General features: G+C 38.0%; 1 protein-coding gene across 2 annotated transcripts in view; it reads left to right on the top strand.

Moving 5' to 3' along the window:
• The window catches only part of HIBADH (3-hydroxyisobutyrate dehydrogenase), an 85,728-nt gene extending 63,557 nt beyond the window's left edge, over positions 1-22,171 (top strand). For both annotated transcript variants that reach the window (XM_027675294.1, XM_027675295.1), the window contains exons 5-8: positions 6,635-6,768; positions 7,355-7,431; positions 14,379-14,535; positions 21,181-22,171. In XM_027675294.1, coding sequence (XP_027531095.1) covers positions 6,635-6,768; positions 7,355-7,431; positions 14,379-14,535; positions 21,181-21,339 — 527 coding nt within the window. In that variant the 3' untranslated portion in view covers positions 21,340-22,171. The remainder of the gene's footprint in view (positions 1-6,634; positions 6,769-7,354; positions 7,432-14,378; positions 14,536-21,180) is intronic.
• The last annotated feature ends 216 nt before the right edge of the window (positions 22,172-22,387 follow it).

The raw sequence follows: 22,387 nt of genomic DNA, 5'->3' as shown, positions 1-22,387 counted from the left end.
TAATCCATTATTAGCTTTCAGAGTTAACAACTTTTCCATTGAGCTTTCTTTGCATTTTTGTTTTGGTTTTTTTTTGTCGGTGGGTTTTTTGCAGTTTGTTTTTATGTAGAATGTAATTGCTTAAATAATTATGATAATATGTATTTAATTTGCCTGTTGCTGCAGAATAAAAGTCCACTAGACTTTTTTCTTTGTACAGCCATAATCTCACAAATGGTGTCATTTGATTATGCTGTAGAAGAAATGCTTCTAATTCCTTAAATGTGCTTTTGTCTGGATTAATACTGAGTGCTTGTTGTATAAATCTTCAAATCACTGACCTGAACCTCCATTTCCATTTTTGCTCAAACATCACTAGTTTATGAGCTACGGTGATGCAAAACTCTATTTATCAGAAGAGAGAAACAGCAATGACTTCCGTTAAGGGGCTCTTCCAAGTATATTGTCGCTTCATCATGAGCTTTGCCTTGTCCCATTAGCAAATAGGAACGGTATATTAAAGGGAAAATGGTAAATTTTAATGATAGATTAATTCAACTTTCTTCTAGAATCCCTGGCATTATAAATGCAGTACAAACCACAGAATCTGATATACAGAAGGACTCTGTGCATCTACCCAGCTTGCTCAGCTGCCATTAGAAAAGGCAGTGTGCGTTATGTAAAATGTAAGGAGGCGCTTGTGCATTAGTGCATAATGCAGCAGAACTAGGGATCTTGCTGGGAAGAAATGATCCCAAGCGTGCCCCTAAAAGACAAGTCTTGCTTTGAGATATAATGATGAAAAATTGCCCATTTATTTGTGTCTTTGCGTTTCAGCAAAAACAAAACTTTGACTCGTTGACTGTCATGCTGCTGCAGGGGTTTGGTGCATTTATGTGTGTGTCCGCGGGTGTGGGCATTTCTGTTCTTGCTTTGGAAAGGCCAGCGATACATTAACAAGGGGTTATGTTATGCTGGTTTATGTTAAACCAGATCACCCCCTAACATGTGCGGAGCCATTCATCTGTGTCACCAAAACCCAAGAGAACATCTGACATGGACTTTGAAACAGAAACAGTGATCACTTACAAATCAAACATGGCACGCTCTAAACCGATTGTGCACGGCAATCTTTTCGAGAAAGGACAACTAATTGAACATGATAAAGTGTAAAGTTAATTAACACCCTTAAATTTGCTGATTACTTTCACGGGATTATATTGTTCGTTGAGGAGCAGCTTTCTGTCCCAGCTGTCGCCTTTTTAGCGAATGTCCCCGGTAAACAATAGAGACACCATAACAAGTCGTAAATGGTCCCTGTGACAGCAGCCCCTTGTGAGGCTGCATCTGTAGAAAATGATTAGAACAATTGCATTTTAAAGACGGCTCACATTGCAGCCCGGTCCCATCGGCCCTCTTCTTTATCTCCACTGATGGCAGGCTGGTTAAAACATTTAAGTTCTTTTGAGCAAATTAAGTGATTTACTGTGTTTTAGTTATATGGCAGGAGAATAGCTTCATAGGTCTAGTTTGATGCTGATTTTTATAATAGGGAAAAACACAAACCGTTGGAGTGGTGGTGTGCTGTGGGGTTTTTTTCTGAGTCTATTCCATTTACTTGTTTCCTGGAAATAGATTGATGATGGCAGACATTGTCTACGAAGCAAGTAGAAAAAATTGATACCCTATTTGTGTTTTATAAAATAACTAGTTTCTTCATTTTAAATTTATAGTATATTATTTATAGTGATTTTAAATTTATAGTATAGTTTTAAATATTCTGCTTTTATTTCCAGCGGGGATTTATAGCTGATTTTGCCTATACATGCCTGTTAATTGGTTTTAGATTTATATATGTAGCAAAACAATAGTCACCTTTTCAGTTAATCTCTCCTTGTGTATCTTTGTTTAACTTTTCTTGAGTTGCAAAAGACAAAGTATTTGGTGTGAGCTGGCAGGTATTTAAAAAAATCTGCTTAGTCCTTAAAAATACACACACACACAAGGTACACAGATGCAGGCTCTCAAGCTCAACCTATCTGAGAGCAAACATGACAAGAACCTGCTTGTTTGAAGCAGCTGCAGTCTCTTAAACGGCATTTTTGCAAAAAAACTCAGAATAAAAGACCAGTGTTCCCTTGCACTTCCCAAAGCGTAACAGGCAAAGCCTCAATTCTTATGCTTGCGGGTGCAAAAACAGGAGAGAGAATTAAAACTCTAGCAATTCTTTTCTTGTTTATTTTTTATCCAGTTTAGATCACAAAATTAGTTGTTAAAATTGCTCAGTAGACTAAATGTTGAATAGAAAGATAACAAAATAGATTATTTTTTGCCCAAGCTTCTTGCCGTTATAGCCCTCATCTCCTGCTTGTCCTCTTCGAGTCTCTGAACAGCTATATTCACATCGTTTCAGTGTCAAACCTTGTCAGCAACAAATTTTTTTTATCTGCAGGTGCAACTCAACAGTGGTTTAAATATTTTGGCACAGGGATTTGCTTGGGTGTGTTGTGTTCTCAGCAGCGTAACTGTTTTCGGCATCTCTGCTGTGGTGGTGCTGTAGTGCGTAGCCTGACAATATCACTTCTTTTTAACTCATCCACCCTCTGCTCTTCTTACAGAAATGTAATAAAACTGAAAGCAAAAGCAGATACTTTCATATAACACTTTTATATTAACATCTTTTTTCTAGAAAATTGTACTCTTAATAATAAGCAAACTGATTGAAACTAAGCAGTGTTAATGATATAGCTATAGAGCTAAGACTTTTTGGGGGTGTTTTTTTGGAACTGGAAGCATCAGTGGCAAATTGCAAGACGTTTTCCAACAATGTTAAAGACTGTTGCATTAAGCATGGAGATGTGAATATGGAAGGACAGGGTGTTACCAAAGTAGGCTGCTTGGTCTGGATGTTAAAACTTGACGTCATCTTCAGACTGTCTGAGGATAGCGGAGACCAGTTGCTGTTGTCATGTGAGAGCTCCCAAGTCTCTGTTCCCATTTTTGTCAAAAATTGTGAACTTAGGAACTGGTCTGCATCAGGTTCACTGAGCAATCCGTTAGCAATCAAAGTGAGAAGCACCTGAATTGAACTTGCCTCACAAGTAATGCAGACAGATGTGACAAGAGGCTTTGAAAAGCAGTTCTTTATATCCCCCTTCTGATAAAAGAAATTAATTTTTCAGATCTTCATCCAAAACCTTCTAGTACTCAAGTGGAAAACCAATCTCCTAGTGGATATGCCATATTGCAGTGCTACTCTATAACTTCTCACCATATTTTTTTTCCCAGAGTAATTTTTTTGCATACCCCCTTAGTAGCTAGATCTGTTATCATGTTTATCGGCAAACTTGTTCCTGTCAGTTTATATCTTTGGGACAAACTCTGATGCTCTATGACCAGCTGACTTACAGTTGATCTGCTGCTGTGACCTCCTTAAAGGATTCTGCACATAGGTGTGGGATACCATCCTAGAGAAGCCAAGCAAGTATAAGACTGCAGCCATGGGCTCCATCAGTCTTGCTTTGCAGTGGAGGAAGAAATCTTAGTGCATTCTAATCACAGGTACAGTTTCTCTGAAAATCATTCCCTGAGGATCTGAAGAGAGGTTTTGTATCTTAGAAGGAACAGCTAGATTCTGAAGGACTTTTGACCTCAACAGCAGAAAGCATGTTAGGTGGTAAGACTTCTTTAAAAAACTCAAAATAGGAAAAATAATCATTAGCTTTTTTAATTGCACTAGCTGCTCTGCATCTTCATTGTTCTCTTTAGTGTTAAAAGCTGATAATACTTTACTGGCTTGTGTTGTTGGTATGGAATCTGTGATTGTGAAATAAAGCTGTGCGTTGTTGTATAATGATTTTTTTAATTTCTATTTTTAGATGAAGTTACAGTTCTTGTACTCCTAGACAGCATGCCAATCTTTTTTTAATTGCCAGTGTTATAAATTTGCTGCATTGCTCCTTTAATTCTGATGAAATAGTTGATAGTTGGCAAGAACTGTAGATGATAAAATTTACCGTGAAGTAAACAGGTTTTTGTTTTTAAAACAAGAATTTTCCAAGCCTTCTGCATTATACAACAAATTGCTCTTTTTTTTCTACCTAACTGATTTATTTTTTCTTCTTGAAATGTATTTGAACAAGTGAGAGAGTGCAGCTGTCAGAAGATTAACCAGCTGAAAACTATTGTCAGCATTAATTTTGCTCTAATAAATGAATCTCTGAAGCTATTTAGCAGTCTGTAATCTAGATACAAGGCTATTGACCTATGATGGATAGTACTGGATTTTGTTTGTAAGCTTTGACTTAAATTGTCTACTTAATTTGCTGCAGGTCAGATCACAGGATTAGTGGTAAAGGCCATTATGTGGTTTGAATAAAAACAGCTAGAGGAATGGAATGAAAATCATTGTGTTTATTAATGTAGCAATCCTTGTGGTCATGTACATACCAGTGAACTGGTAGCCAAGAAGACAACAATGAACTGTTTGTGCTAGCTCTAAATCCGCGCTTTGCTCTTGGCCCAGTTCCTGTGAGTTGCCTGGAAAGGACTTGTTCACGTGAGTTTAAGGATTGGCTACAAATAGGGTGTCTCTCAACCTGGGCAGGAAGATCTTCTCCACCGTATATATTTCAGTACCTTGACAGTATTCTATATATAGATTGATTGTTTTTTTAAAGCTATAGGTCTGACTGAGTTCTTCTGGATGCTCCAGTTCTGGACTTACCAGCAGAAAGACACAGATTTACTGGAGTGAGTCCAGCTATGGCCCATGAAGATGACAAAGACTCTGGACTATCTTTCATATGAGGAGAGTCTGAGAGAGCTGAGACTGTTAAGCCTGAAGCATAGGCTCAGAGGGGTTCTTATCAATGTGTATAAAAAGCTGATGGGAGAGACTGAAGAAGAGGGAGCTACACTGATAGGACAGGAGGCAATGGTCATTAATTAAAACACAGAAAGTCCATCTGAAACACACGAAAACACTTTTTTGCTGAGAGAGTAGTCAGGAAAAGGTTGCCTACAGGAGCTGTGGAGTCTCCATCCTTGGAGACACTCAAAAGCAGACTGGACATAGTCCTGGGCAACATGCTTCAACTGGCCCTCCTTGAGCAGGGGAGTTGAACTACATGATCTTGAGAGGTCCCTTCCAACGCCAGAAGTCCTGTGATTCTAGCTTCTTATATAGGTTGAGCAAGTACTTCATCACTGGAAGCATCTTTCCTGTTGCCTATTTTTGCATAACTGGTAGGTATTTGCTCATTTTGAGACCTTGATCTACCAAATTTGTCTGAAATTCTTCAGTGATTTCAAAAGATGGCATATGCTGAAAGGCGGGATGGGGAAAATAAACAGTTGACAGATAACGAAAGGGGTGTTTTTAGACATAGTCACAGAGAGCAGTTGTACAGAGACAGTGAATCAATTGAAATTTTTATTGAAAAGCAAATAAAAATTCATCAGATTATTCAGTGTGAGGAACTGCAGTGTAACTGTCCTTGATGTTGTAAACAAAGTCCAAAACTGACCACTTCTTTAGCTGTGTTGCAGCACTTCAGAGCACTGTACCTAACTGAACATGTTTAATTCGAAAGTTGGTTGTTATCTGCAGCTGTACATCCCAACAGGTTCATGTTTGATGCATAGCACAGAAAATTTATAGTGGCTATGCTTCTTGCCAAAGTGAAAATTAGGGAGGAAGATGATTTGTTCATCAGTTTAGGCCAAATTTTTCTAGCTGTTATACTCATTAAATGCTAGGGATGAGGAGGTTAAGGATGTATGAGTAATTCATATTAGAATTAGGCTTCTTTTAAGGAATAGAATATTTCATGGAGCTGATAAATATCACATGAAAAATTTGCTGGAGTTGTGCTTATCGGAACTGTATAGTCAAAGAACTATGGTGTGTGCTTACTGAACTGTGGTAAAGACAGGACAGACTACAAGAATAAAACTGGGAATAGTGTGTTTGTGTGCATATGTGTATGAATAATTTTTACATTGTCTTTTCATAGTTCTTTATGTCATTGTATGTGTGTTTATAGGAAACTAACTTAAAGTTTCTCAAGACGAATTTTGCTTCAGAATAGAAACATAACAAACTGCAAAGATTCAGAAGACTTGGTTTTATATGTCTATGTCTTTTAGCTGTTCAATTATGTGAAAATCAGGAAGCATTGATAGAAATTAGCATAGGTTTAGAAAGGGTGATAAAAGCAGAGATAAAAGCACTATTACTTTGAGTAATAGTTTGTCAATGATCATATGTGAAGAATAGTTTGACAAAAAAGAAATTTTATTTAGTAATTCAGATACAATGAATTTTGTGGAATGCAAAGTTGCAGGAAGAGTTGATTGTTTCTTCATATAAACTATAAAAAGTGACATTGCCAGTTATATGTAAGTCTCGTGACTTCTTTATCCGCTAGTGAGCCTGGAAGATATTGTGGCTTTATCTCCATCAGATGTTTGAGAATTAAGATCACTGATCCTCTGAGTACTGAGAGTATAGGCTTACTTTTACACAGAATTTGAGATGTTCATCATAAGTGCAGTGTTAGTATTGCATCACCAGACCCTTACTGATAAGATAAACTATTAAGTTTTTGAGGTTTTTAATAATGGTATTAAATCCAATGTTGTCTTGATTCAGGTGTTGGAGCTGCTCGAGCTGGAAACCTTACTTTCATGGTTGGTGGAGTGGAACAAGAATTTAATGCTGCCAAAGAGTTGCTGACATGCATGGGTTCTAATGTGGTTTACTGTGGAGAGGTTGGAACCGGGCAGGTAATGCTTTCTGAAGGGTTAATTGTTATCTCAGTCTTACCTTTTTCTGGCTTTTTCTCTACTGATACCTACTCTTTTATTTCAGGACTAAATGCATTATACTATATCCTCATACTTCATACTTGTTTGCTGGTTTACTTCTCTCTAACCATGTGTTTATAAAATAACCTCATGGTCCTTTTGTCCAGTATGTTGTATAGCTTAGTACCAAAGTCTGATTGGTGTTTATCCACATTGGCTTGTTGAGATTATACTACTTAGAGGAGGATATTTTAATTTTGTTTCATCTAAATCTAGATTTACTGGATGTTCTGAAGGACAAAGAGCCCCTACATTCTATGTATACTATGTATACTGTTCTATGACCTTCTGTACGAAGAAAAAAAGTACTTCTTAATCTCTGAAGGAGCCATAGAGCAGTTTTCATTAACTGTACTATCATAGATCTGTGCTTACTGGTGCTACCTCTAAAAGAGAGCTGCCAAAATATATTTGATCATACTGTCCTGAGCCTAGTTAAAGATGATTCCTACATGTTAGGTCTACAAAAATGCATGAACTAATTGATGGTTTCACAAAATTTCAGGCTGCAAAGATCTGCAACAACATGCTCTTGGCCATCAGTATGATTGGCACTGCTGAGGCTATGAATCTTGGAATCAGGTTTGTTTGATTTTTGTACTGGATTGAAGCATTTTTTCTGTGTTTACAGTTTTCATGTATTATGGTTGATTTTGCTGAGACAATGATGATTAAATGGCACAGATAAACTTTTGTAGGAAATTGTCTTATAAAGTTAATAACAGGCTAGAGGGATTATTTAATAAAGTAGGGGTTTTCAGAATGGGAATATTTTCTTGTATTGGCTGTTGCATTCTGCATCTGAAGTTAAGAATTTATTTGTTCTGCTGTAGTGCCGTGTGCAATAATGTTTGTCTTGCATTATAAACATGCAGAGATAATACAGAGGTAAGTTTTTGTTTGTATTCTAAGCTAATGTACAGTTTATTCAGAGTATTACACTCCCATATGGCTCTCATTGGCTCTGTTTACTTTGTTAAATTGTTCCAAAATATACTGTAAAACAAAACTTGTACTACAGTATGTGTATCAAATTAAGATCAAAGCATAAAACAGAACATCTACCTTTCTTCGACTTTTTGAGTGCAGTTTGTCCTAATTGCCAAAACTCCTAGCTTGTCAAAGAGCTGCAGTATGCTCCTCTGCGTTCTTGTCAATGCTAAGATTACCATTTCTTTTCTAGCATGTGATACATCTAAGTTGTCACAGCATATTTAAGCAAAATTATTTTTAATTTCCAGTTGTAACCTTTTTATTGTGCTGTGGCTTTTTGATTTTATTTTCCAATAGAGTCCATGCAAATATCAGTTCAGTATCAAAGTATTTGCAGCTTTCCTAAATTATTTTAGCCAGATCTGAATAATTTGCAAATTTATAGACAAAGAAGTCCTGTGTTTGCAATTGTGTATCTTTTAAGGGTTTTCCTTGAATTATTTTTCTGTGCAGTTGCATCCTTAAAATTTGCCCGTTAAAACTACAGATATTGTAGATACTTATCAACTGGGCTCAGCTGTGTTCATGTGGATTTGATACACTATAAAAACAGTAACAGGGTATCAAATGCTTAAAGAAATAAAAAGAACACCTACATATGTGCATGTACACGAGACAATGTAATGGATTCACATTTCCTCTTAATTACCATATCAAGATGCAGTTGTTTTATTGAATTGCCCTTGTCTCAGATGTTAGACTATCTTGACCTATTAAGTTGTCATGTTGTAATTGAGATAAAAGAGGAATTTGCTTTGCATCAGTGCTAATTGGTTTATCAATATCCTGTACCATTTACATTTTAAAATTGAGAGTCTGTAAAATACTGAAGCATGTCTGCATTGAGGCATAATAAAACCAGTAGCATTGTTTACAACTATTGTAATCCAGAAAGCTTTCATCAAGTTCTGCTTTAAATCATGATTCACTTAATAAAGCATATGCAACTGATTTTTCGTTATAGTTTTATCTACATTTGTAGCAATGATTAGAGTTAAATTTGAAGGTAAAATAAAATCAAGAGGTTTGGAAGACAGATATTCTGGGCATGTAAACCTGTGCAGAGCAAGTTGATGTCTGCAGTCACTGTAGCTTGAAAGTGTTTAGGATTTTCATTTTTCATTTTTTCCTTTTCCAGTTTAAATTTTGCCTGAATTTGTATTCAGCATTTGTAAGCAAAAGTCCAGTGACAATATATAAACCTCCCTACCCTACAATCAAGGTTATCAAGAAGGAACTGTATTTATTGTAGAAGAAACCTGCAGATTGTAATCAAAATTATACAAAGAGCAGAATCTCATTTAGTCCAAAACTGCATGAGGCTTAAGACAGAGGCAGTAATTTAAAACCTTATGAAGTAATTTAGAACCCTTGCATTGATTTTAATTTACTGCGATTTGGATGCTGGAGAAGATGACTTCTGCTTATATCTAGAATAAGAGCTTTCCACTTTGGGTGTGTCAAAATTTCTAATGTACAAGTTAACACTTGTCATTCTAATTATAAGAAGTATTGCTATAGTAGTAAATTTATGATTTTTTTTTTTCAAGTCTAAAGCTCAAAGGATAGTGTGGCTGCCTGGTCTGGAGAGAGTGAGAAGCTGAGCTTGATTTATTGAATTGATGCATATCTAGTGAAGAAAGTCTGGCTCTGACCTAATAATGATAAAGGATACTGAATATCTAAAAATTCAGAGTAGGAATTGTGGAACTTAGACATGCTCGTAACTTTTAGATAGAATATAAAATGTCTTTATATTATTCATTGTGTATATCTGCTGCATCATTTAAACTGAGTTTTAGGGACTTTGGATAATTATTCAAAATATTGTTCTCTAAAGTAGATATAACTAGAAAGTCATTACAACACCTCCATCAACTCTGAACTTAAATCTTCAAAGCAATGTGATGTTAATTCTATTAATAAACCACTTCGTCTGTAATGTTTTCATAAACCATGCAGTCTGAATTTTCATTATCTGAAGTAGTTAGAGTGACTGGTTTATTAATTTCAGATTTTTAAATTACATTATTTATTTTATAATTGAAATTATAGCATTTTTCCAAACTTCAACGTAAGTAACAAATAGAATGTGGTGGGGGGGAAAAACCCCTGACGTTAAAAAGTCCCACAATAAACTCCCAGAAAAATGGGCAATATTGCTGTGTAATTTTTGTGTTTATATTCCACTTGCTTTTCTACTTTACTCTAACATCATCTTTATTTACTCATCATCTTCATTTACTAATGAAGATGCCCATTTTCACTGGAAGCTATTTGGATTAGAATGCGTAAATACTTTTTTAAAAAATTCCCATCCTTAGATGCTGGAGAAGATGACTTCTGCTTATATCTAGAATAAGAGAATAAGACCAATAAAATGCTTGTTTTCTTATGTTTAGTTTTTTCCATTACTTTCCTGATGCTTTATGAATGTTGCTAGTAACAGTTAAAAGGTATGGCAGACATTCTGGAAATGAATTTGCATTGTCATTTGTATTTTCTTTTCTAGCATGTTAGTGCAACTTTTCAGGGGAAAAATCTTGAGTAGATTTTGCTATACAGTTTTATGGATAATGTGCATATTGCAAAATACTTACTGACTTACTGTGTCAAACCAACACACAGAGTACATGTAAGCTTCACAAATAAGAAATAAAACATTAAGTGCTACCATCCACAGTTAGAAACTATTTGTCTTTTTCATTTTGCTGATCATCTCAGTGACAGTAGCTTTGTTTTACTGAGCCCTGAGTTCCAGTGAAACAATTTTTCATACCAGCAAAATAAAGCTCAGAAATTATATATTGCTGATACCTGGTTTGTCTTTAGGTCAGTTGGAAGTTGCTGCCTAACAGGCAGTTTGCGGTTCCTTCAGAAACTGGCTGCAAAGTCTCAGAGAAGGGCTTATGTGGTGACACAAGACAGGACAAGATTGCCTAATATAGTTGGGATATAAGGGACCAGGAGAGCAGTAAGGGCTCTATGGCAATAACCTCACTGCAAAATCACTCTGTACTTCCAACAGTAGAGAAAATCATCTCTCTGAGGAGGGACTACAGTGGCACCCAGATTTATACCAAAAGCTGCACAACTCCTTCCTACGCAATTTTACTATATATGGATTTGTGCCCACTTGCTTTTTCAGATACATAAAGTGAAAAGATGATAAAAGAACTTTTTCTTCTTGTGCTGAGTTTAAACATAGTCTTTAAGTCTGGTTTCTGTGAGCACCCTTGTGGATGCAAGAGAGGAGCAGAAATGAGAGTTAGCACGGTAGAGAGGGGCATGTTCTACAGGCTGAGGAATGATTGGCCATGGACACACCTGCACTGCAAATTTTAGAAAGAGTACCTTGAAAAATAATTCCTCCAAGAAGCTGTGGCTCTGCTATCTTTGGCATGGAGCTGCAGCTAAGTCTTGTGAGGGTGTAGTAATGACACTGGAAAGCACTTACCTTGTTTAAAACGCCAGTGACCAAGTAATTTTTAACTGTGGCAGAAGGGTCCTACCTTTGTATAATACTTATTGAAAGCACTCTGAGATGGGAAACTCTCAACAGTTTGACTACTTCAGTTGCTACACCTTAAAATGAGACCAGGATGTGTCTTTCTTGTGAGACACTATTTCAGTTTTTGTATCTGTTCCAGACTGAACTTTTGGAGGAACGTATTCAGTATCTGGTTTTGTCAAAGCTCAGCAAAACTTGAGTTTTGAGCAGTGGCCTGAGGGGATCCTATTTTAACCTTTTTTTTTTTTTTTGGTGTGTATGTCCATTGCTGAGTTTCTGCTGTTCACTTCATTAAGAATGTTATTGAAGAAGCATTGATTTGAGGGAAGCAATTGTTTTTGCTTTATTATAAGTACAGTTAATACATGGGCTTCTTTTCTGCTTATAAGGGAGAACATTTTGGTAATTGTAAATTCACACACACATGCACAAGCTCTTCCCATGTCCAATGGCAAGTTGTTATGGGGACTGGCAGACTGTCATCATTTTGATAGCTTGAGCAGTATATCTCTTGAACAGCAATGGAGCTCTTATGCAGAGAGTATCGTATGTTCCCAGCCAATTTACAGGGAAACAGCAATAACATTTTATCATGGTTGAGAGCCCAGTAGCTGCTTCCTATTAAACTTGCCCTTTCAGATACCTGTCTTGGATTAATTTGTTGATTTCAAATGGAAACTCAGTCTTCTCCACTGAAGCATGACTTTCTAGGATAGACTCTCACTGAATGACAATTACTGTATATTCTAGCTGGTTTCAGACCATTACAGGCTTTGGGCACAGTGGAAGACAGAGGACTTCTTCAGTAACTGATTTTAATATATGTCTAATTTTAACTGTCAGTTATATATGCACCAGTGGATGAATCTTCAGAAAGATGAAATGCAAAGCACTTCTAACTTGCTCTTATTAATGGTACACTTGCTGAAAAGGAGAAAAAAAATAGGTTCAAGTCTCCTGAAGAGAAGCTGCATGGTGTTTAAGAGCAATGAATTTTGAAGAAGCAGGGATACAAACTATCTTCCTTTTTCTTTTCAGAGAGCAAAAACATGCCAGATCTAGTCCAAGACAGTATTTTACATATCTGTATAATACACACGTTTTTTAAAGTATACTTTCACAGAGATATAGTTGGAACACTGTAAGAAAAGCATTCTTTGGGAGGGTTATATGTGTTTTGAAATAATAAGCTTTCTGTCTTGCAATATACTCACAGCTGTAATTAGGGGCCTCTGCTTGCAGCTAGATATGGCACAAATAGGCTCTATATTGTTAAAAATACTGATCTGGATATAACAATGATAAGGAAACAAACAAGCCAAGAGATTTGTTTTGGGGGAAAAAAAAGCAACCTTTGTATATTTGAAAGCTTAGGCTTTGAATGCTCCCACAATGCAGGGGTTTTTTTATTACAAGTCAAGCTCTTATTCGGAGTGGCTTTTGATGAAGACTTTGATGAGGAAGACTTTGATGCATTATGCAAGATAAAAGTACAATTTATTGTGAAAACATGTACTGAAAAATACTTTTTTTTAATAAATGGCCACTGAAAGCATTCAGTTGAGTCAGAGGGTTGAAAAAACAGGAGGAGAATAAAGCTTGATCCCATTCAGGCCAGCAGGAGACTTTCCATTGAGTTCTAAGGGTTGCTGCAGCAAATCATAAATAAGAGTGCACAGCAGTAGTGCTAAAAAGCTATCTGAGGTACAAAAAATGATCTTGCTTTGCATTAGGATGACAGAATTGCAGGAGGCACACGCCATTATAGGAATAGGAGCCACCCTATGTCTGTCTTAAACGTAGTTTTTCAAATCCAAAATGCCTACTGAAATAAATAGACATGCATTTCAGCAACCGTTCCATCCGTAATGAGCTTTTTTCATTGATAAATTAAAACTTTGAGTGATATAGTGCCCAGAAGCAGTGTTAGGCTATGGAGATCTGCAGAAGTCTGTGGTGTAGGAGCAAATATAAAGAGCATTGAATTCTATAAAAAATCCTTTGTAGAAGGTTGTGATATATGCCTTTTAAAATGACCTTTTCTCATCTTGGGTTGTTACTGGACGTAATGCCCTTGCTTTCTTTTTTGTCCTGAGCGTAGCTGAACATTTGTACAGGGCCAGATAAACTGCTGCTGCTCGTCCTTGGTATAAATGCAATTGATGTAAAATTACACCTGCAATTTATTATCAGCATAAATGTGAATTCATAAGAGGATTAATTTCCTATAATATTGAAGAATTTTCAGGGTCTGCACTGAGCAGCAGTTTATGCCATCATCTCTGTGGTAGAACAAATGACGTTTCTACTTGGACAAGCTTTGTTTTATCAGGATCAGTAACCTTATCAGCAGTTGACCCAGAACTATAGTATATGTTTGCAAATAGATAGCGTGTCACACTGAGATGCAGACTTGCCTCATAAGCAAGAGTATATAGTGAAGATTTAATAATAGCAAAGCCGCAAATGTACAGATGTACACAATAGTAATATTTTTTGCAAAGTGTAGCATTTTTATTCACGTTACTAGAGCAGAATCATTTGCGTTACCTTGTTTACTTCAGAAATGCACTAGCATTCACATATAAATGCATCATACAAGTACTTTCACGTTGCCACGCTTCCTTGTAAATTTTTTGTTTTGTTTAGAGAGTATAATTTTGACATGAAGAATAAGTATATGACCTAGTAGGTAGCAGAATAGAGAATGCCTTTTAGTAATTGAAATACCAGGGAACTAGTGTTCTCAGAGGACCTTTATTTTTCCTGCACTTTCAAAATTGCTAGGTGAAGAGGATTTGCTTAGTGCAAAAGGAAAACAGCTCTGAAAACCTGCTGGTTAAATGGTGGATTGATGCTCTTTAATTTAAGATACAACATCCCTGCCCCCAATATCAATACTCTGTCATTTTTCATGACTTATAATAAAGGGAGAGGAATGATGGTAGGGTTCTAAGATTGAAAACAAGTCACCCATGTCTTGTGCATTTTGACATTAACACTTCTCTTCCTTGACCTTTGACAGATTAGGCCTTGACCCAAAGCTGCTGGCCAAAATCCTAAATATGAGCTCAGGTCGCTGTTGGTCAAGCGATACGTACAACCCTGTTCCTGGAGTGATGGAAGGAGTACCGTCTGCTAATAATTACCAAGGTGGCTTTGGAACAACACTCATGGCTAAGGTACATAACACTTGCATGTGAAGTATGTGCAGTTGCTTCTCTCTGGGCTTCTTGCAAACATTCTTCTCAGTGAAAATTTATTATTACAGGATAATATGTAGAGGAACCCAGCCTCTTCCTGTAGCTCTGAATTAATGAGTTGTTTAGGGAGCTTTTCCCTAACCTCTAGCTTCTTTCTAGCCACTGTTATTGCTGAGCCACTCATTGGGATTATATACACTGTCTTTTTGAGTTTTGCCTTAAAAAAGGAGTCCCTGTGGACTTATGTGTAAGGTGAGCATTCAGCAAGCCATTTAGGTGCCTCTTGCGTGACTGCTCTAGAATATAGAAGCCTAAGTTCAAGAGAGAATTTGGGGAATCCAGGTGATTTAATTAGTTGCTAATAGTGGCATAAGCATCTCAGATTTTGGGCCCACTTTCTTCTAGATATCTAAACTGTGCTATTGGGCAAGCTCTCTAGCATCCCTGTCCTTGCTAAGCCAATTGCTTAGACCTTCTGCCTAAGGCCATTTTGAATGCAGAAAGCAAACAGATTTTAACCCACATCCCCACAGGTTGATCTTCTGCAGATATCTACATCGTGAGCCCTCCTGAATTGTCTTAGTGGCAGAAGCCGTGCTTCTCATGAATAATAACCTAGTAATCTAAATTACTAGAAGTAATTCTTCTCCATGAAGTGGGAGTTCTGGCAGTTAGGGTCTTCTCAGCATGAACAAGTTGAAAACCTGCTGTTACCCATCCCAGGAGAATCCACTTACTGCCATGCTCTTGGCTGTTCCAGGAAAAGCACTGTTCTGAGTCACTCTGTGGTCAGGAAAGCAAAACTCTTAGAGGCCAGAGGAAAGTAGGCAAGGAAGTCAGGGCTCTGCGCCCCACTGATGAGGACGCACAGTTGGAGGAAGGAGCTGTAGAACTGACTCTGGAACTACTTCTGCACTGAGCACAATGATTGCCTGAGGTAAATTATAAAATCAGCCCTGGAAGAGATCTCTCATCTAAGAATTGTAAGTGCAGAGAATAATTTCACACTGAATATCAGTTTCGTGGAGATACTGATCTAAGGGAGGTATTTTAGTTCATACAGGCTAGGTTTTAGGCATACCAGTTTATGAGTGCTCCCAGCTGGTTAGGCATCCTGTCCATTTTCAGCTGTTCCACAAAGAGTGGAAATTTAGCTCTTAAAACTAAAACAACATTCTGAAAGGTGGTGAACAAACTCAGATGCTGATATGCAAATCTCCGAAGTGCTGGAGCTCCTATATATCATACCTGCATACCGATACTGTTCCTGTCATTTCACAGTTGATTTAGGACAATTGGTGCACTTGCACATTCAATGAAATTAGACAAATTCTGTCCAGGGTGGGTCCAGAGTGTTTTGCATGTGGTAGCATCGAAAAACTTTGCTAATGCTACATGGCTCAAAACCCTCAATGGCTGACCCACTACATGTTACGTTTATGGACCAATGATCAGGTACTTTCATTTCTTTGAGAGATGTGTTAAAATATTGGAAAACAGCAGTTTTTACATCATGTTCATGCCATTGAACATAGGGGACAATAAGCTGGTGTTTAAATTACTGATTTATAGAAGTTTTAGGTTATTGTTTGGAGTTTGCCAGAGCTATTGATTAGAGATAAGCAACCTGATCTTGGTCCTGCCTCAAAGCTTGTTTTCATCTTTTGTGCTGGTTCCAGAATCTGTTCTGTCTGTTATGCCCTGTTTCATACTGCAATCTCTTGTCTCATAATTCATACCTCTTAATCTTGTCCAGAATAACTTCACAGCATAAATGTGTTAGGGGCACGTATTTCCTTCTCTCCATTTTAAGTTTCTTTATAAAGGTTTTTTTTTTCCTTTGGTCTACTTCTAAGGGGGACCTGCATCTCTCCTGGAAGCTGCCCTGAAAGATATTACTTTCGTTGGAGGAATAGCAGCCTGGCTTGTGCCTGTTTAAACTGCCAGCTTTTGGTTATAAAGTATCAGTGATAACCAAGAGGAGAGTTCCTCGGAGAGGTCTGTAGTTGCTGTTCACCTCTTCTGACTGCCTCTCCTGACAGTCCTGAAGAGTGAGTGCCTTCTTTAGGCTTGAATCCTCAGTAAGCAGGAAAGACATTAAATTCCTCTCATGCCTCTTGAACAATGCTATGTTATTCTATATAGATGGAAGATTTCTTGAATGAGTAAGTAGCCAAGACAGCTGATCGTGTTCAGGCTATTATTTGGTGCAGTGGTGACCTCTTTGAAGACACTGCTCCTTAGGTTCATGGAAAGACTTTTGCTGCTATCCATTTCATCCTGGTATGTGACATATCATGTAGTTTGTGAATTGTTTGAGATGGGCATTTTTTTATGGGAAATGCAGAGCATGATTTTGCCACTTAAGAGTAGAAAAGTACATATTCAAAGGAGAAGGAGGTAGTGAAAACCCTGAAAATATCTAGGAGTGCCTCAGTAACAGTCACTAAACACAGTTACTAAACCTCAAGTTAGTGCTCACGTATCAGATATGGTAGAAGTCAAAGGCTTTCTTAAAATATTTTATCAGCAATGGATCTCTCAAACAAACCCAGAGGATCCTTATTTTAAGTATTTGGGTCAGAAAAGTTTTCCAGAGACCTCTGAAAAGCTGCTTGGTCTTAAAATTTGATATTGAAACATAGAATTTAGTCAACTTGATATGAAACCTGCTCTAAAGATTTTGCATTGAAAAGATCTAGTTTATTTCCCCACGCCACCTTTGTGTCCAAGGCATTGCAGGCCAGAAGCTCCATCTTTCATTGACAGCACAGTTGCTAATTAAATGTCAACTTTGAAGAGCTGAATTTATATCATATTCTTCTTGGGTTATGTCAAGACAGCCTTTGAGCTTTATTCCAAATGGCAGTTTCATTTACATCAACTGCAAAACAAATGTAAGGAACCAGGTAATTCCAAAGTGAGCATTGGAAGCAGATTGCAAAAGAGAATCTGTTTCCCTATTCCAAGCTGAGAAAAAGTGGTTAGAATATTCGGTGCACTGAGACATCTGAAGACGTTGTCAGTTCCAAAGAATATGAGAGGAGGCATAAACTGTGCTCTCATTTTTACTTTTCCAGATAGGGAATGGAGTTTAAAAAAGCAAAACAACTTTCCAGCACTTCAGAGTCAGGAGTCCTTGTCCATTTAACTGCTGAAATGTTGTTAAATGTTTCAGCCATTTTGGAACCAGAGTTTCATTATTAAAGTGAACAGACCTACTTTTTATTGGTTTAGGAGTGGTAGTCCCCAATTTAGTACTCACTCTGAAAAGAAAACCCTCGAGCCACTGCCCTTCTCCTCTGGTGAGAGACACAAAAGGTTGAGATAAGAACAATTTACTGGAAACAGCAATGAGATAAGAAACTAATAAAAAACATGTACAAAGAGAGGGTGATTTACATGCAAAACGCTCATCAAGTCTGGGACAGTGAAAAGCAATGGTGAACAGACCCTCCATCCCCAGCTTTTCCTTGTCCTCCGGAAAGGAACATCCTTTCTTCCTGGAAGGAAGAGAGAATGCCTTTCCCCTGCCCCTGACAATGATGTAAGATGGTATTTAATAACATGTTATGTTAGGGTCTTGACAATGCCCATAGGGCTCCAGGCTCTGCCCCCTCCCAGCTACTGTGAAAAATTAACCCTGTCATTGGCCAAAACCAAGACATTTATGAAACTCTATTTATGCTAGAAATCTATTCAGAATTTTCAGGGATTATTTCTGTGAATGTCCCTTCCCTAGTTTGGAGTTAGATGATTTTGCCATTCTAATATTCCATTACGTGATTTAAGCTTTCTTGAATAAAAGGAATAATATGGGACGGGTTTCACAAAGAGCATTTATAAGAAGCTAGGAATATGTCATGGAATATCTTATTTTAAGTGAAGTTAAAGTAACTGTTCCTAGATTTGTCAGGTCATCAGTCTTTCAACAGTTGCTAGACAAGAAGAAATGATCTGCCCTGATGCAGATGAAAACTGTTTTGGATCTTGTGTCATCTAAAATGTATGTTTTTCCATTTTCCTAGATCTTGAAGTCATTCAAGGGTAATAGGAAAAGTAACTATAATTCTGATTTGTATCAGAATGACCTTTATAGAGCCGATTTACAGATCGAAGTGACATTTAGAGAGTAGAGTAAGATCTTGAATTTCCTTGTGCTAATTCAAATCCAGACACACAGAAAGTAAAGACCTGTCTTGTAAGTCATTCCTGAGAAGTCAGAGGTGCTCTCAGCAGTATTACAGTCTCTCAGTTCTTCTGTATCAAAGATGGGGTACATCTGTCAGAGAAGGAGAAGAGCATCTTCAGTTACAGGCTTGTGCAGCTGGTGAAGAGGGCTTTAAACTAAACTTGCTGGAGGAGGGGAACCTCCATCCATCCCACTCCTACCAGTTTGATGCCAGTGACAGCAATAGCTGCCCAGAGCCTGGAGATGGATTGCGGGTCAGCAGGAGGCAGCAACACAAAGGAATTGCAGCCAGTAAATTGGCTTCATCAGGGCCCAACTTAAATGACTCTATGCACATGCTGTGTGCGTGCCTGCAGGGCTGTGATCTTGTTGGCATCATGGAGACATGGTGGGATGGCTCCTGTGACTGGAGTGCTGAAGTGGAAGGATATGGGCTCTTTAGGAAGGGCAAGCAGGTAGATGAGGAGGGGATGTTGCCCTCTATGTCATTGACCAGCTGGAGTGCATGGAGCTCCTCCTGGGGATGGATGAGGAGTTCTCTGAAAGCTTATGGGTCAAATTAAAGGGAAGGCAGGGACAGGTGACATTATAGTGGGGATCTGCCACAGGCCACCTCACCAGGAAGACTGAGCAGATGAGACCAATATAGACAGATCAGAGCAGTTTCACGTTCACAAGCCCTGTTCCTCATGAGGGATTTTAACCACACTGATATCTACTGGAGGGCCAACACAGAAGGGCACAAGCACTCCAGGAGGTTCCTGGAATGCATTGTTGATAAAGGTGTTATGCTGGACCTTGTTCACACCAACAAGGAGGGACTGGTGGGGAATGGGAATCTCAAGCACAGCCTTGGCTGCAGTGACCATGAAGCAGTGTAGTTCAAGATCCTTAGGACAGCAAGGAGCAAGCTCACTACCCTGACCTTCAGGAGAGTTAACTTTGGCCTCTTTAAAGATCTGCAAGATACAGTACCAGGATGAAGCCCTGGAGGGAAAAGGGGCGCAGGAGAGCAGGTTGATATTCCAGGATCACCTCCTCCAAGCTCAGGAGCAATGCATCCCAACAAGGAGGAAGTCAGGCAAAACCATCAAGAGGCTTGTGCATATGAACAAGGAACTTCTAGATAAATTCAAACACAAAAAGGAAACCTACAGAGGTTGGAAGCAAGGACAGGTAGGCTGGGAGGAATACAGACAAATTGTCCAAACAGCCATGAGGTTAGGAAAGTTAAAACCCTGATAGAATTAAATTTGTCCAGATACTTCAAGGGCAACAAGAAAAGCTTCTGTGGGTACATCGGTGATAAAAAGAAGACCAGGGAAAATGGAGGTCCTCTCCAGAAGGAAACAGGAGACCTGGTTGTCTGGGATTTGGAGAAGGGTGAGGTACTCAAAGACTTTGACAAGTGTGAGAGGTGGGCCCGTGCAAACCTCATGAAGTTCATCAAGGCCAAGTGCAAGGTGCTACACTCGGGTCAGGGAAATCCCAAAGCACAAATAAATACAGGCTGGGCAGAGAATGGATTGAGAGCAGCCCTGAGGAGAAGGACTTGGGTGTGTTGGTTGACAAGAAGCTCAGTGTGACCTGGCAATGTGCACTTGCAGCCCAGAAATTCATCCGCATCCTGGGATGCATCAAAAGCAGCATGGCCAGCAGGGCAAGGAACGTGATTCTCCCCCTCTATCTGCTCTTGTGATACCCCACTTGGAGTGCTGCATCCAGCTCTGGGGCCTCCAACGTAAAAGGAAAAGGGACCTGCTGGAGTGAGCGCAGAGGAGGGCGATGAAGATCATCAGAGGGCTGGATCATCTCTCCTATGAAGACCCTTCCAGTTAAGGCTCCAAACCGTTTATATTCACAAAGGGGCCTATGCTTCTCATTTTTCTATTAACTGGTTACATTACGCTAAATGTATGTATGCTAAGTGGCTTCAATTTTCTTGTTTTTTAAATTCCTTCTGCTTGACTCGTAACCAGTTTCTAGAAATAAAGAAGTCCTCTTGCCCAAACAAGAAAATGATGCTATTAGAACCTATGTTCTGAAAGATTCAGTGAATAGCCAGGGAGATTTTCTTTTTGGAGATGACCTAACACAGTGGGGAAGAGTCTGAGTCTTGCTACCAGGTTAGATAGTGATCTAGAATCTTAAAATTCCTCCTGTTCTTAAGGTGGTTGTCTGCCTGGCAAAGCTTGAGGTTTTTCTGTTGAATAACATTGAATTACTGTTTTAAAGAATAAAAACTAAACAAGACTCACTTCTTCCAGGATGGAAATTTTAAGGCTGGAGTATTGTATTTGTTGGCAGTAGAGTTCTTGTCACACTGGAAACCAAATAACCTATAATATGTACATGGCTATTTATTGTTTCTCCTGTGACTTTTTCTCTTTTTCTTTCCTTCCATTCTTCCTCTCTCTTCTTCCTCCCCACAGGATCTTGGCTTGGCCCAGATTTCTGCCACTAACTCGATGACACCAGTTCCTTTGGGATCCCAGGCACATCAGATCTACAGGATGATGTGTGCCAAAGGCTATGCCCTGAAAGACTTCTCAGCTGTGTTCCAGTTTTTACGTGAGGAGGAAACCTTGTGAGCTGTCCTTTGGAAATGGACACAATAACAAAACACATTCTTTTATCCTTATAGCTCGTTTGAGAAGTTTGTGGGTTTAATCAAGTACTGTGCATCCTGCTCCCATACAGACTAATCATCTTTGGTTGTCTAGATCGCAACAAACTCCAGAGTTTCGTCATAATTCTCAAAAAAGCAAGTCACAGGAAGGAATTGTTTGGCAATAGCCAACAGCAAGTCCTTTTTTTTTTTAAGAACCATCAATTTTTTTTTTTTCACTAGATGCAGTAAATAAGAATTTTTTTTATTAAACACTTAACTGTTTGCGTATAAAATAACTTACATTATGGCTACAAAGGTAGTTGAATCATGAATAATAAGAGAATGTTTTATTGTGATTTTATCATATATAGTGATCTATTAAAATTTTAAATTAATACTTTATGGAAAAAGGGAATATTTGTTCAATGAAGAAACACAGCTTGGTATGGATTTTTTTTTTCTTTGGACCTACTAGCCTTGGGTTGATCAGAAGTGAATTTGTCCTGGGATTCAGGTTGCAGATTAAGTTTATAGGCACTCGTTCTAAGTGGAAAGCTGTTACAGCACGTTTAACTGATAGACTTAGTTAAAATAATATAGAATGTGTGTCCCTCTTGTAAAGTTCCGTTATTGTATTTTGCTAACCCAACTTTATATTTTCTTGTATTCTGTCACACATTTTCAGAACCCAAGATGGGCACTTACCAGAAGTTCTAACAAAGTGTACATTTGTTTTAGTTAATTACTGATTTATTTTAAATCTAAACAAACCCCATTATTTTGAAAAGAAATAAAATCTATACTGGTAAATACTTACTGTATGATTATTTGCATTTTGTTTTGATGCTGTCTTGTACACACAGTAGTAACCAAAATTTGTACTAAGTGGTCTTATTTTTTAATTTGCTTGGTTTTCCACAAGTTGCCAGCTTATCTTGCAAAACCAAGCTTTTCAAAAGCTCTTGAAGAAATGCAGATGGTAATATATTTGCATATGTATTACCTTAACCATTTACTGTTTCCTTGGT

Source organism: Neopelma chrysocephalum, unplaced genomic scaffold (assembly GCF_003984885.1).
Source record: "Neopelma chrysocephalum unplaced genomic scaffold, ASM398488v2 Primary Assembly neopelma1_26, whole genome shotgun sequence".
Lineage (NCBI taxonomy): Eukaryota > Metazoa > Chordata > Aves > Passeriformes > Pipridae > Neopelma > Neopelma chrysocephalum.
This window is presented reverse-complemented; position numbering and strand designations above follow the sequence as displayed.